The sequence below is a fragment of the Ambystoma mexicanum genome, chromosome 2q, assembly GCF_040938575.1.
Source record: "Ambystoma mexicanum isolate Mex_15411 chromosome 2q, UKY_AmexF1_1, whole genome shotgun sequence".
NCBI lineage: Eukaryota > Metazoa > Chordata > Amphibia > Caudata > Ambystomatidae > Ambystoma > Ambystoma mexicanum.
Window position 1 is genome coordinate 598583956 of NC_090924.1, and position 16788 is coordinate 598600743.

At 45.3% G+C, this 16788-nt stretch overlaps 1 protein-coding gene across 1 annotated transcript in view; it reads left to right on the forward strand.

Moving 5' to 3' along the window:
- The window catches only part of WDR48 (WD repeat domain 48), a 1182842-nt gene that overhangs the window by 426110 nt on the left and 739944 nt on the right, over positions 1-16788 (forward strand). The window contains exon 8 of the mRNA XM_069647743.1: positions 2437-2661. Coding sequence (XP_069503844.1) covers positions 2437-2661 — 225 coding nt within the window. The remainder of the gene's footprint in view (positions 1-2436; positions 2662-16788) is intronic.

The following is a 16788-nucleotide window of genomic DNA, read 5'->3' on the forward strand; positions in this document are numbered from 1 at the left end:
GGGATGCCTGCGAATTAGGGTGAACAGTGATACACCTGTGAACATTGTGATGACAAGCGGGAACCCGACTGAGGGATGTCCACAGTGAGTCATTGTTATAAAAAGATATTGAGACTCTTGGATGTTACGTTGAATGAAAGGCTGTAGTGAACCCGATTGAGGGAAGCCAACATTGCAAGAAGGATCAGAGCCTAGTTGAGTGGGTACGAGAGTGTAGAAAAATCACCTGTGAAAATTACTGAACAGAACTTTTGTTTTTTATGGCACATCCGATCCTCTGAGGCAAGCGACTTTGTGTTAAAGAAACTTGACCACAGAAGGCCCTGATATTTTGGAAACAAACTGTGAGCTCATGCTGGAGAGGCCCAGGAGTGTGCTCTGCTCGAGAGTCCTGCCTTGTCCCGTGCTAGAAATGTGGGGAGGGGAGACTCCAGATATACTCCAGCTATAGAGAGAATATAATAAGGGCTTTACAGTCCTTCTCAGCCTTCTTAGCAACTCCTTGGCGAGTGGCATATAGTTATTTGTAAGGTTGTGGGGCTGCACGTTGGTTTCTTTGTCTGAGACTGATCAGGCAAACATAACAATTGGTGATATTTCTTTGGTAAAAAGAAAGTTCAGAAACCAATATTTGCGCCCTTGACTTGTGATTTTTTTTGTAAAATTCCAAAATAAAGAGAGGAACTCAGTGTTGAACAGTTTTTTAATTATTGCTTGTAGTTTCTTCAAAAATATTGTTGTAGTTGAATTGGTTGACAAAATGATTTGGATCCTCGATACGTGTTTCACTGTCTTTGGAATATATCAGACAGTTCTCCAGGAGGGAAAGTATCTACATATTTATTGTTGGTTTGGTTTCCCGTTGGGTAGATTTCATTAGGTTTTTGTAGAAAGCTATACTTGAGTGCCAAAAAGTAAATATAGTGAACACTCTTGCTTCACTCTGTGGAATTTCCAAGGCACTGTCTCTATTCTTGTTTAGTAACGTTCGTCACGAGCGAGTCGGTGGATGCGGCATGATACTCCAGCTATACCATCCTGAACACTTCTTTCCTTTCTTGTGAATTATCCCTCAGTCTTTTGAAACATAGTGGCCATCGTTTTTTTTTTTAGTATAGGCCCTTTTTATTTGACTAGACTCCACTAGGACTGTCATTATTGTTTGATGGTCGTAGCTTGCTTCCATCGTAGATTTAGGGTTAGATAGGCGTTTTTCACACCCTGATAACGTTCAACAAGCACCTTTGAACTGTGATTATTTGTGTCTGTCTTAAAATTGCCACCATGAGTTCCTTACAGCACTATAACTTAGGGTTTTGGCTGGGGGAGGTCAGAGGCCTGTGCCCTCCTTCTCGTGGGACAACTGCTCACAGGGAGCTCATGGCCTTGTAGGGCGCATTCTTTCTGAGTTACATGTGCTGTTAGTATGAGACTTGAGCATTTTATGAATCCCTGTGAATTTGACCTTTCCCACTGCTGCTCAAGCTGCAACCATCTTCTACATTCACAAGCCTATTTCTATGTTTCGCGCCTAGGACTAGTGCCATGGCTGCAGCGCAGCACCAGGTCTCAATTCCAAGATGGCTTCTGTATACTAGGATGACGTTCCATTTTCTAGTGCAATCTACACTTGCTTCTATTGGCACCCCTAGCCCCTCTAAAGCGTCCCCATGCATCTACAACACATTGTTGGGCCCCTGCGGCATTCGGAACCTGTTGGGGCCCTGGGACGATCGCCCCCGCTTCCTAACACTCGTCCAGGCCCTAGAGCCACCATAGTGAGCAGCGTTCTCCTTGCATTCCAAAAGGAGACGGTAAAAGCTAGTGGTAGACTTGCAAATGAAGAGTTAATCATTATAATTGTTTTTTTTTTTTTTACGCGCTTAATATCAGGGACCAAGTTCTAAGCGTGAGCCTGGGATTCAAACCTGTGTTGCTATGAGTTGTCTTGCTTCCAAGACAAACGTGTTGCCCCTGAGCGATCTTCCCGGCCCAAAGAGTTACCAGAGCACATGGATGCCTGCCATAATGTGCTCAGGGCATAGTGTAAACTGACCAGGATGTTCCAAGTGGGCATAATGGAAGATGGGCAACGATCTGCTAAATGGGAATAAAATAATCTGCTAACATGGCATACATGTCAATGATGTGTTGGCAGCATTCATGTATGAGAGGAAATGTTGTCTTCAAAATGATTTTTGCCATACGGTGTCCCTGCCACTTTTTGTTTCATTTGTCTTCCCTCTTATATCTTTTACATTTTTTCTTTTAAAATTGTAAAGCGATGCAGTGCCCCTTTTACAATATGGCAGCTATTAAACTGTTAATAAGCTAATGTGTGAGTAATGTAGCCCCAAAAAGAAAATTGTTGCAATCCCTATGTTGAAAGAGGGGCATGAAGTGTGAAGCCATTAACTTTCTTTTTGCCTTGTTTAGTGTCTTTCAGGTAGCTCGGATGGAACAATCCGCTTATGGTCCCTTGGCCAACAGAGGTGCATAGCAACATACCGCGTTCATGATGAAGGCGTATGGGCTTTGCAAGTCAATGAAGCATTCACTCATGTTTATTCTGGAGGCAGAGACAGAAAAATCTACTGTACAGATTTGAGAAATCCAGATATCAGGGTACTGATATGTGATGAAAAGGCACCAGTTCTCAAGGTATTTATATACTATGATCGAGTATTGTATTTCTCTCCATACTACAGGAGTAGTTGACATGTATTGCTATACCCTGGAGTGTGTCAAGAATCGCCTTTTGCTCAACATAACTTGCACAGCTCAAAATGTGATCAAATGTTTGGCTTAACAACCATTCTGGGCCTAAGGTGTGTAGTCTCTTACACTTCTACTTCTACCATACACAATGCAGCAGCATTTCTCTATAATGCAATCTTTGTTATAGATTGTTCAGAGTTTCATTTCTAGGGGAAGAAGCATGCTTTTGGAGGGCCGCATGTAATAATGCCTGCTATTTTTTTTAATTCATTTGAAGACCGTTTTGTAGATTGCAGTCCCGATTTTAAAAAGAAAAAATGAATTAGTTTTATTTTGCAATAACTGGTACTAAAAAGAAAATATACAATAGTAGAGAGAATAAGAACCCCTTTAAATGGCAGCATCCAGTGAGCAGTCATCATGCACTGCAGTGGTTGTCTGATCTAGTTATTTTATTGTCCACAAGGAACAGGATTCTTGAACACTGTCCCATAGGTCTTTCATCTTTTCCCTGTAGGATTTGTTTTATCTGTATTTTTTGCCTGTTGTGTGAAACCTGGGGGTACTTTTCTCAGGTGGCCAGGGAAAGGCCATCGCTTTTGGATCCCGACCCTGGGGATGGAGAAGCGAGGGAGGATCACCTGGGTGGAGGGTCCTTGGGAATTGGGGGTGGGGTGCCCACAGGCAAGACGTGGTATCCCCTTTGACGGCCAACCTAACCCTCCCCCGGCCTTTATAGGCTACTGCAGAACCTCTCCCCTCATTTCCCCACATTTAACCTCTTAAAGTACTGGGACAAGGAAGAGGCGACTAAGAGTAATGAACACTAGAACGTAATTTCACCACTCTGCTACTGGGACGAAGAAGATGCGTGTAGAGTGCTTTGAAACTCATGCATGCCCCATTAACTATGGTCAAGCAAGCCCAATTGTGAATCCACACCTGCAACCTGTTAAGTGGCTTTATGATGCATTCGCACTGTTTTAAAAAAAAAAATGTATTTATTGGTATTTTGTTACATATATCTACTCCCCCCCCCCCCCCCCGCCCTCTCTTTCCCTCCATTTCCTCCCCACCCCCCATTTCCCCAAGCTGCTTACTTTTCGATGTACATGTCCTACAATTAGGTCATTCATATCATTAGTTGCTTACAGGCTTCAGCTAATGTCCCAAAATCTGTATGTTCTGCGGACACAATTGAATTTGGTAATCATCTCTTAAATATCTTAACAGAGAGCCCCAATCTTCACTGAACTTCTGGTGATCCCCTTGTGTATTATAGGTAACCCACTCCATAGACCATATATGCCAGATCTTATTTAGCCACTCATGAAAGGTAGGGGGAAGTATTTTTCTTCCAATTCCGGGCAAACACTAATAGTGCTGCCAGTGTCAGAACCACACATGCCTTTAAAATGTGCTCTCCCTTGTGGCGCATTTTCCTTTGTCCAAAGGCCCAAAAGATATTCCCCTATTCCCCCCACCCCATGGGTGAATCAACCCCCACCACTTCCTTCACTGTTGTACACACTTGTCCCCAAAATGGTTTCAAAGCCGGGCAAGACCACCATATATGTGCCCAGTCCTCCCGCCCCCTGCACCCTCTCCAGCAGTCCGGGGTAGTCTCTGTGTACTGTAAGAAACCAAAGGGTATCTCACCTACTAGTCCCCGGGCAACTCTCAGGTGGCCAGGGAACGGCCATTGCCTTTGGATCCAGACCGTGGGGGTTGGCTAACCAGAGCGAGAGGATCACCTGGGTGAGGGGGTCTTCGTGGAGTGGGGGGGTGAGGCAACCGATGGTGCGATGTGGTTCCCCCCCCTTCCTGTAACCATGACCCATCCTATTTTATAGGATTCTCCAACGTCCCAACTCCCCTCCTTTTCTACATCAACACTGGCCTGAGGAAGAGGGTGACTGAGCGTAAAGAGGCTAAGCCTTAATCGGGTCAGGCAAAGTCAGGCAGTTGACTTTAAGTACATACATCTGACACCCATTAGCTTGCCCCACACGATAAAATGCGGAACATAGAGACACTTTGGAACATGAGAAGGAGCAGAACTTCTGGGGCCAAGGCAAACCTACTGGTGCGAGTGACCGACGGTAGGACGAGAGCAAAGGGTAAAGAAACCCAGCAGATCCCTGCAGGAGGTCTTTGCCTCTGAAGAGCCGTGAAAGATATGCAGAGAAGGCCAAATCCCAGACAAGACTGCATTGTTTTTGTGTTTCAAGGGTGCCAGCGACCCTCCCGGGTGAATAGCAGAGTTGGGGAGGCAAGTCCAAGCCTGTGGTGTTGACCTGCGTTTAAACCGCAAAAACAAGAAAGAAATGCACACAGCCAGTGAGTTGGCGAGCGACATGAAAAGCCAGTGTGTTAAGGAAAGATTGAAAAGTATATTTCACAATTGAAGGCTACACGCGTGTGGATGAGACGTGAAGGAAGGCAGATCTGTGGTGAACTTTAAATGACTGATAACTATCAAGCCAGTGATGCTGAGTAGCGGAGTCGTCCAGCGAAAGGAAGTAGCCCACTCGAAAGACTCTGCAAAAGGTGAAATGTTTTGTTAAAAAGCAACAAAGTGAATTAACTCTAAAATACGTAATGGTCAAGATTAACCCCAGCAAAAGCGGAAGGTGAATGTTGAACGTGTATGCTTATGATACTGAACTACCCAGACCAAGAGACACTGGGGCAAGAGTGAGCTGAAGAGAAAGTCGAAGTGGTCCTGCGGAGGTCTATAGTAAAAGCCTCACACATTTGAATGTCTTCGACATCTGTGAAAGGACTGGACCCGACTGAGACAGACCAAAAGTGTGATAAGTTAGGGGAAGGGAACCTCTAACAAATGTGAATTAAGCTTGGGGAAGGAAACTCCTGCGAGTTTTGCGATTATGAGGTCTGAGCCCAACTGAGGGAAACCTACGTGAACTTTTGAAAGCTGAAATTAGTGGCTTTATCGTCGAAGGCCAGGCGGGCCTCGATCCACGTTCTGAACTGCCTTTGTTTTGCAGTCCTGAGCCAGAGTGTGTCGTCCGGTTTACGGGCATCGCCTTACTCCATGCTGTCCAACGTGGGAAGGAGAGATGACTCGGCCACATTGACTCTCCCATCATAGCTATAGGGCAAAGCAGGAGTTTTTCCAAATCCGAAAATTGAATAAAGGTTTTACAAATTGTATGTCTTGTGTCAGTGTCATACTTGTGATACCATGCCTCTATTACAGTACATACAATTAAGCCTCTGAGGGGTATAGTGCCATTTGATGAGTTTTATACCATATTTCCCTCAACTGAATAGACCCAGTGAGTTTCGGGATATTACCCCATAGAACTTCCCATTCATCCTCCGATATTTGTCGTCCAGGGTTCTCTCCCACTTGTCCATATATGTCCTCTTCTCCCAGATGTCCCCTTCAGATATTAGTGTATAAAAGGAGGAGACAAGATGTGTATCCCCTGAGTGAGACGTGATGTATTTTTCAACTCTATTCGAGGGGTGTATTACCCAGTACTGTAACTGTAATAGCCGAGCCTATCCCCTTCCGTAAGAGAAAAGGACTGTTTACATTGCTCAAATGTTTTAACTTCCTAGCCATGCATCAAGTCCTTAAGCCTTAGCCATCCCGCCTTTTTCCATTTACCAAAGGCTCTCGCCTCCATCCCTGGCGTGAACTGGGGTTTCCCCGAATAGTGGCGTGAATGGGCCTGGAATCGTTGAGATATGCCCATGTTTTACCACATCATCCCACACCTCTCACACTAATGCAGTGATCCGCAATTCATGCAAGGGAGCCCCTACCACCGCTCTATCGAAGGAAACCCAAAGTTTACTTCATTACCCGATAGCCAGTATTTCAGTACCCTCAGTTGGGCCGCCCAATAGTAGTGTCTGAAATCTGTAACGGCCAATCCCCCCCTTGTTCCTTGGGACCATTAAAGCTTGTAAATCCACCCATGGTAGTTTATTATGCCATATAAACGCAGATAAAAGCTGAATGAGTGACTTAAAAAATGTCCCTGGTAAGGATACCAACAGGGCCTGAAAGTAGTAAAGAAAAAGTGAGAGGCACCATTTTAATCGAAGCCACCCCCCCCCCCCTCCCCCCCCATCATCGCAGGTCTGCCTTGAGAGTGCTAAGTAACTGGGGATAGTTTGCATCATATAGGGTTGTCATTGAATTTGTAATATGAATCCCTAAATATTTCATACTCTCATCCACCCACTGGAACTGAGTACACCCCCTTATCTCCCCTACCGTTCCTTCGGCAGTGTATTATTTAATATCTCTGATTTATGTGAATTTATTTTTAGAACCAACACATCACCAAACAATGCTAGCTCCAAGACGATCATCCTAAGGGATACCCCCGGGTCCGAGAGAGCAACCAGCATGTCATCTGCCAATGCCATTATTTTATGCTTGTGACCCCCAAACTGAATACTTTTCACACTCTGTGCTTCTCGTAAACGTTGCAGAAGGAGTTCCAGAAAGATTGCATGTAGCAGGGGGAACAATGGACACCCCTGCTTGGTCCCCCTCTCCATGCGGTTGGGGCCGGAGAGCTTATCCATTAATGGATATGTGCAAAATGGGGGTTTGATAATTGCCCTGTATCCTCCGAAGGTAGCGCTCCCTGAACCCCATACGTGTCATAATCTGAAAAAGAAATGATCACTCCACCCGGTCAAATGCCTTTTCAGCATCCAAGGCGCCATTAAGTGTCGGGAGTCTATCTTCCATTCTAGAAGCCAAGATCTTAGTATATATTTTAGCGTCAATATTAATTAGCGCTATTGGGCGATATGACCCGCACTGCATCAGCTCTTTGCCCAGTTTTATAAATACCACAGTTTGGCCTGATTCATCGAGACTGTAATGTCCCCAGTTCTTTCAAACAAAATTGTATATTCGCGTTAAGTGGGGGAGAAGGGCTTTGCGATACTTCTTATAGAAAGTGGCCATGAAGCCGTTGGGACCCAGAGCCTTATGCAAGGGGAGTTTCCCAATAGCTGCTCTAACTTCCTCCTCTGTAATATCCTCTTCCAATTCTTCTCTATCCTGCTTCGTCAGTTTCGGGGGAGTTACAGCTTCCAGATAAGTGGTCTGTGACTCACACTGAGGCTTGTCAGATGAGTATAAAGCCCCATAGAAGCGTTCAAAGCACCCTAGAATTCCATCTGTGTCTACCACATCCTCCCCTTACCCCTCCCAAGTTCTTAAGATAGTTTGGACAGCTCCCTTTTGTCTCAATTGTCACGCTAGTAGCTTCCCTGCTCTATTCCCCTGTGTTTAGCTCGAAGTAGGCTCCTCTCCACCTTTCTGGGCCTCAATAATTTGAGTTGTCAGCAAATCGCCCTATAACTTTACATTGTGTCCCTCGTTGGATAGTTGCCCATCTTTGGCATGATATCCTTAAGTTGTCTCTAAATCCTCCACCAACTTCCTACTCTGCTCTTTCCTCAAGGCCTTAAGAGCGATTAACCCCCCACACCCCCTATTACCACCTTAAAGGCATACCACCATATACCCATAAAATAGTTCTGAATCCTTTCCTCCATAACCGATGACAAGACTGTATCCGCGTTCTGTGTACATGCAAATAGAACTCTCTTCCTTACCCCTGCATGAGCGACTGATGTCTACTAGCCCCAATCGCCAAAAACGTCTCTTAAGTCGCCGGAACAGTGTGCCTTGGGGCATATATCCCACTCTACTTCTATCTATTTCTGGGTCCCAAGCAATATTTAGATCACCTGTTAGTATGATGTGCCCCTCCGCTATATTTTCAAGAGCCAACAGGGTATCCTTAAGGAATCCATCCTGTCCGGAATTAGGTGCATACACTGTCGCTACAGTAAATGCATCTGCTTTAATGCAAAATTTAAAGCGGTATCTGCCTTCCTTATCCTCCACAGAGTTCATAACTACCATATCAGGATTATTTTTAAATGCTAGCAGAACCCCTGCTTTTTTTTCGCATTCGCCTGAAAGATCGGAGGGTATCCCTGCAATCGAATTCGCGATTTATCCTTCTTGCATACATGGGTTTGCTGGAAAGCGAGAAAATCTGGTTTCACATGCCTCAAAAAAAGAACAGCTTGTATCCCTTTACCGACGAATTTTGACCCTCTGATATTATAAGTGGTGATCTTAAAGCCCATGATTAGTCCCTTCCCTTACAATTTGCATCCCCCTCTTTCGGTCCCTTAGCTCTACCCTCCTTTGGAGTCCCCCTTTGTCCACAAAGCGTTCACCTCATAAGTGTGTGTGACCTGTTTGCGGTTCTTTGTTCCCCTATCTGTCTTGCCTGACTCCCCTGCCCACTTCGACTCGCGTGCCCAGCTGCTCACTCTTGCCCCCTTCTTGCAACAGCACAGACCGGTTCATGGGTCCTAGAGACATCTTCGGGGGAAACCCCAACCATGTAGCGGTAAACTACCTGGCTCTAACCAAACTGCAGAGAGGGAAGACTAACTCTCGCCCTAAGATTCCAGTCTGGCCTACTATCCCAACTCGCCTATCCTGGCCCACCCTCATTACAAATCCGTTCATCGGCCCAACGTGTCACTCCCCGGTGTGCTGCCCCTGCCCCCCTCCATCACACCACTATATGTGGCTTGTCCGCCAGTTTTTCCCAGCGTCTCGGGGCCCGGGATCTTCTGTTTGCTCGCTTCACTGTGAACCACTCCCATTGCCGCTTCTTCTGAGCAGTCAGACCCTCATCCTCTTGGGTTATGGTCTTGTCACTGTTCTCGGGTGCCACCACATTGAGGCTGTCCCCGCAAATTGTCACTCTTGTGAGAAACCTGAAGGTGTCTCCCTGCTTAAACCTCGAGGATCGTTCATCCAGGTGCCCAAGACATGGTCATTGCTATTGGTTGCGGTTCCTGGGGGTGGACCAATGAGGGGGGGGGTCACCTGGGTGGGAGTGGGACGGCAACGGGTGAGACATGGTATCACCCTTCCTTTTATCACCTTTTGCCCATCCTCTCACTTAGGACATTCTAAACCACAACCCTCTCACCCCCCTTTCTGACTCTTTCGCACAACACAAAAGACAACTGACTAATACTCGAGCCGTTTCCCCTGACATGTCCCAATACAAGGGTCAGGCAGTGTCAGGCAATTTATCAGAATCGCACACACCCGACGACCCTTTCCCTTCCCAATAGGTATAAAAGGTGGAGCCAGAGAGCACAGGAAGGAGATGGCGAGTACAGCAAACAGCATGACAAGACAGCTACCACGTGGAAGTTCAAATGCAGGAGAAAGGCGGCAGGATACGAGAGGGTGGTGAGTTACAGAGAATACCATCAAGATCCCTGTTTTCATAATCTGCATTTTCCTATATTCAATGTCAACTCCCCAAAAAAGTAACAGGAACTCCACCTAATCTCCAAACCATTACACTTCATATCCCTCTCCCTCCACTTTCACAAGGCATTTTCAATCCCAGTCCATTTCCCCCTCCCCGTTTCCGACCAATGCTGGACGAGGAAGAGGCAAACGGGAGTAGTGAAGATTTCCCATAGGAACAACATGGATTGTAGGGGAAACCGGCTTTAGAAAGAGCTCAAACTGTTCCATTGATATTCGGGCAGAGTCAGGCATTTACTAATTATCACTTGCACCTGACTCCACTTGACTGTTTTCACAACTATAAAAGGTGTGGTCTTTTTCCAAAGAATGGGTGAGCTGGGGATGTTGTCTGGACCAGAAAGGTCAAGGAGCACAGAGCAGCAGGACCTGAAGCCTGTAGGAGAACAGCATGCTGAGGTGCTGGCCTGGTGTTTGAAAGGGGCTGCAGCGTGGCTAGAGAGCCTTGTCTCCAAAGAGCTGGAGCGAGGCACCCTGCATACTGCTGTTGGCGGTTGGAAAAGTGCTTGATCTTGGACTTGTGTCTGTCCCAAGGGTGTTCTGAGGGGCAGGTTGTGAGACCCTGACCTCAACCTTGTGTACCCAGAGGGACCGCTCGTCAATGTGACGCGGTCTAGAGAGAGAGAGAGAAATATATATATATATATATATATATATATATATATATATATATATATATCAGGAGCGTGCAGTTTATTGGAGTGGAGCGGGTAAAACACACAGTTGGTAAAGCGGCATGGAGCAGAAAAATGAGTGAAAGCTTGTAAAGCGGCATGGAGTGGAAAAGGGAAAGAATAAAGAGAAAGCTTGAAAAGTGGCAAAGGGTGGAAAAGGGAAAGAATAAAGAGAAAGCTTAAAGTGGCAAAGGGTGGAAAAGGGAAAGAATAAAGAGCTTGAAAAGTGGCAAATGGTGGAAAAGGGAAAGAATAAAGAGAAAGCTTGAAAAGAGGCAAAGGGTGGGAAAGAATAAAGAGAAAGCTTGAAAAGTGGCAAAGGATAGAAAAGGGAAAGAATAAAGAGAAAGCTTGAAAAGTGGCAACGGGTGGACAAGGGAAAGAATAAAGAGCTTGAAAAGTGGCAAAGGGTGGAAAAGGGAAAGAATAAAGAGAAAGCTTGAAAAGTGGCAAAGGGTGGAAAAGGGAAAGAATAAAGAGAAAGCTTGAAAAGTGGCAAAGGGCGGAAAAGGGAAAGAATAAAGAGAAAGCTTGAAAAGTGGCAAAGGGTGGGAAAGGAAATATGAGAAAGGCAGCGCAAAATATAGGTGAGGAAAAGATGCAGATGGTAAGTAAAGACATTAAGAAGGTGCAAGAATGCACGAGAAAGCGAGGAAGATGCAAGTGTGCATGAGAAAGAAGCAAAGAAAACAAATGAGAACAAGAAGGGGTGCAGGAAACACCTGAAGGTGGAAGGTTAAAAAAGGAACAGCGAGGAATAAAGAGAGGGGCTAAAGATCAGAGTGGTTGCGCTTAGGAGGTGCAAAGAACCTGGCATTTTCAAAAGTCTCTGATGCTACCCCTCAATGGATTATATGTGAAATAACTGTATATGAGAGAAAGGTACATCCTGACAAGATGAACTTGTGTTTAAAACTAAAAGGGGCCTAGGCTGGGGTAAGGTAACCCTGAGGGTCCTAACAAAGTAGAATACCTATTATCTTGTGATACTCGAGGAATTTAAGCTTGGAGATGAGGGGCCTAAGGTTGGGTAAGGGAACCCTGAGAGGCCTGACAAAGTTGAATACTTATTGGTTTTTGATGCTAAAGGAGTTAAAGCTTGGGGTAGGGAACCCCCAGAAGCTTGAAGAGGAACTGTGTATATTTCCTTTGCTTATGTTTTTAACTTGGAAGAGTTGAAGCTTGGGGAAGTGAGTCCCAATGAACTTAAGACATTGAAAGTGTTTGAGACGACTGCAAGAACTGTTGAAGGTGTTATTAACAGCCCTTTTTGATTGAACTAATTTTTGTGAAACTGACCAGCCTACACATGGTGAGAAGACCACCTGAAACCAACCTTGGTTTTCCTATTTTCTGTTGATTTATATTTTTCTTTTAAGAGACTTCCTACCACATTTTGGCAAAGAGTGAGGGCAAGCAAAGGTGTAGCCAAGGATGGATTTTTTCTTTGGACTTTCAGGCTTCGACGGCCCTTAGAAACATCAGTTAAGGGAACCATCCTTTTAGTGTTGGTGCCAGTTACGCATTACACCAACCCAGGAACCTTCGTAAATAAAGGTTTTGAAACAAACATCTTTGAGTCTGTGTCTCTCTTGATGCCATGTCTGTTTCACAGTTGCCATCGCCCGAAGATCAAAATCAGCCTATTGCAGATTCCCCAATACACGACCAAATTCAGTGCAATCATTTTCTCATTAAAGCATTGGATCATTTTAAGATCCAAACTCAACAAGTCCTGCGAGACACAGATTTTGTTGATGACATCTTTGGGGATAAGAAATCTGTTGGCCAGTTTATTCCTTTACTTCAGTCAGTTCCCAAATGTATTCAGCTTTCTTGGTCTACTGCTTTCCTAATCAGGGCAGTCAATCCCAGAGAACCTTTAAGCCTGTGCCTACTAACCCCCTCTACATTAGGGGACAGCTTAAACCATATTCCCTAGAGGTCACAGCCAAAAGAAAAAGGGCAGGCACTCCATTAGCGTCAGCTGAGGCACCACCCGAGAAAGAGAGCAAAAAATGATATACTCTAGGGATCAACATCAGCAGCTTATCAGGTACGTATCACTAACAATACACCATTATTAGCCAGCAACGATATTTCACTATGGGACAGTGTCCACGACCAACTTGATGCTGTTTCTGAACCATTTACGGTTGCAAATTCGCAAAACCTTGTCTTAAGGAAAACAAGTTGCCAAGAGCATTATTCAAAATAATTAAGATGCAGCAGACACCGCTGCCCGAAACATAGCTAAGGGTACTCTTTTATAATGTAATTCTTGATTGCGCAATAGACGCGAGCAACAATGCTAAATATGCCCATTGAACCCAATGTCTTATTTGGTACGGTAGTAGATGATGTTATTAATGCTAAAGAAGAGCATGACACCCTTAAAACCCTAGGGCAAATCTCTAATAAGGGGCGTCTTCAACACACGCCACTCCTTTTGAGGGCAAGGATACCATGTATATCACAGGCAGGTTATAGTCTGCGAACTTCCACTCTATCGTATGCCTCCCAGGCTCAATCATCCCCAGATCAGTCCACCTTTCAAAGGGGCTACTAAAGGGGAAGAGGTAGAAGTAGGGCTGCACCAGCTAGAGGCTCTGCAGTCTCGAAGCAATGACTCACCCATTCAGGTTCCCTCTCAAGTTTCCCCAGTAGGGGGTCGTAGTTCTCTATTCACCCTTGCATGGGAGGGGATCACATCAGCCAATGGGTGCTGTCAACTGTGTCCAAGGGTTACTCTGAGTTTATGGAAAAACCTCAACATCATCCACCAAGGCACAGGAAGATGTTGCAAGAACATCAGTGGATTTTACAGGCAGAGATAGTCTCTTGTACAGAAAGGCACAATAGAACTGGTTGCACAACACAAGGTAAACCGAGGTATCTATTCAGTGTACTTCCTGGTTCCAAAAAAGGACTTAACTATGCACCCTGTGTCCCGACAAAACGTATGTCAAATGTTAGGGGTCAGAAATGTGAGGCGGACAACTTTGTGGAGGTTTTTCAAAAGATGCCATTTTATTAACTCAAAAGATTGGATAAACGCTTCATTATCCCTAGGCTGACGAGGATTTCCATGCCTAAAATAAACTAAGGACAACACTTAACAAAATGTTTCTGTCCCTCACACTTATACATACACCAACTCAACAAGATAATACATGGCAGTTGAAAAACATTACATAGAACAGTTGATAACTGTCTCTCCTTACAACCTTGGGGAATTTCCCTTCTCACAGATTCAAGCAGGATTCTGTTCAACAGTTCCAAAAAGAATAAGGAAATCCTGTCTTGTAGCAAAGTTCCAATGTAGTTCGTTTGTTTTCCAGTTAGCAACAAAAAATTCTAACACTTCAGGATTGTTCAACAAGGTTTCTTTCTCTTCTGCTTGTGATGTTATGAGAAACCACCTTCTTCGTATAAACCAAGGGTGTTTCCTAAATTATCTTTGTAAGGATTATTCTGCAACCACATATTTGTTTAGAAACAATTATACATTTCTGCAGCCTTTTATACAACACTTTGTTCAGCAATGAAAGTTTGTCAGGATGATTCGATAACACCACTTCATAGCACTTCATCTACTTCCAGGCTAGGCCTACTTCAATTACACCTGGTTCTCCAGCATTGGATCTTTCATAGATTTAGATGCATGAATATTCCCCGTCGTCAGACTGGGAATCCTCGGTGATAAAATATATATTTTTTAATATACACACATTGTTACATAGCCATGCATGTACCTAGCCCATTATGGCCTATGAGCCATTCTATTGTGTAGTTGTTACGCTCACCTGGCTCCCACAGAGGTGTCGATCTGGACTGGGCTGCTGTGGTCTCCACCAATGTGACGCGTAGGGCCGAGATGACGGACTGGACTGGCCCACCTAGCTTCCTTCACTTGGCCCGTAGGAATATTCTTCTGCAAGTGGAGAAAAGGAATTAACCATACGTGGAGTTGAGCGTAAATCCCCCCACCTCACTGTTCTCCCCACTGATCACCTTGGATGTTCCCTCTTATAGTCTCACCTGATGATTTGAAAAGATTAGCTCTCCATCCTGCATTGAGCGCAGGGGCGCGTAGATAACCAGTTGCTTCACTGGCTCGAAGGAATTTTTGAGTTCCAGGACAATATTGACTCCGATATTCCCGGCAAGACGCCGTAAGTAATGCCTGACTTTCACTCTTGTCCGATTCCTTGCAGGTTGCAGCTTGACCCTACTGAAGAGTTCCTCGTGGCAACCGGTAATGTTCTGGTAAGGATTTGTATTATCCAACACAGTTCGATAAAATAATGTCCATATGTAACCTGTTGCTTTCTCCCTTATTCAGGCGCTGAGAGAAAGTATGAAGTCTCGGGGAATAATGCTTCCGGCGGTAAAATTAGGTAAGTCTTTTGTGGTGAGGAGGGTTCCCCTCGTTAGTCCCTTGTTTCACCTTGCTGTTCTTTTGCTAGGATGCAGTGGAAGCTGCGCCGACCCGTGAAGAAGAATCGTACCCCCGGTAGTACAATCAGTACAATCAGGTAAGTCTATGGGGGGTATTCCTCTGTGTATTCCCTTGGCTCACCTTGCTGTTCTTGTCTTCTCCTTAGGTCCTGGAGTGCGGCGGTAACATACAGGAGGATGCAGTGAAATGTGAACATGCTGCGAAGGCCGGTGAGTTCAGCGCGGCGCTGCAGCAGGCGACGTGCACAAAATAACTTTTCTTCCAGCTCGAAGGCGCGATGGATTGGGAATTCATGTAAGGATCAAAGGTATTGCTCTTGTTCTAACCTTTTCTCCTTCTTTCTCCCTTTTTCTAGGAGCTCCAAACTCAAGGCGGGCGTGGCAGAAGACTGGATGCAGACTTGCAGGCATGGTGAGCGTTACGCTGCTGGAGGCAGAATAACGCGAAGCATGTGCTGCTCTTCGGGCATGGTTTAAATAGCCTCCAAAGTAGTCCCAGGTAAGTATTCCTCCCCAGCCCCACCCGAGTAAAAAAAATAGTCTCTAGATAAAATAGTCCCTTCCAAGCCTCGTTTGGCTAGGAGCTCTTGCAGCATGGTCTGCATCAGGTACGTTTTAATCTGAGCCTGGCGCCATAGGCTCCAGGACTGACTCTCCATATGAGCCTGGCGCCACAGGCGCCAGGAATGCTCCCAAATAGCCCCTAGCGGCGGTTGTTGGGTTTGCTTGGGGTAACTTGATCCTGCTTCCGGGGTTGCTGGACTTGGTCTTGGTCCCCGGGGTAGGCATCATGACAGTAGTCCCTCTGCCTCATTTTGGTCCTTTATAGCCCCAACCAATGAGGTGGCAGGGTTTAAGCTCCAACCCCTGCAGCCATTTTCAGATTTTTCACCACAGTCTAACAGACATAGGAAATCCTCAAGCTCTCTGAGCTCTTCAATTCTTTTTCTACTTTTTGTGTGGAATATATTTTTCAAATGTATTCCACTTTGTTCCCCTGTTTAGGGGCTTGGTCTCGGGTGGTTTTTGAGACAAATATCTCTTATTTTTGACTCAAAATCATTGTGTAACCCTTCTCTTCAGAATGGCTGCATCTCAGGCTGTTAAGCCTTCCCTATTCAGGAACTGCACGAGGTGCAAGAAGAAGTTAGTCTACATGAAGGACCCCCATGAACATTGCATTTACTGCTTGTATCCGCATGACTTTCAGAAATGCGATATTTGCAAGACTTTTTATAACAAGACTCTTCAGGACAGGCACAGAAGACTTCGTTTACATCTGGAAGCCAGGGATCAATCTTCGGACGAAGAATCTGTCAGAACAGCTCCTGTCCACTCCAGCATTCCATCTGAGAGGCAAACTTCGAAGAGAAGGTCCTCTTGAGTGGAAAGGAGGTCTTCTCCCATTGCCAAAAGTAAGAGGAAGCTGGAGTTAATACCCTTTCTTCCTCCACTGGACTCCTCGAGCCAGAGAAAGCACATTCATCAGCCAAATCTACCTCCAAAGGTAAGGAGGAGTTTGCAAAAAGCCAGGGGGTGGGGGGCATTCGTCGATGG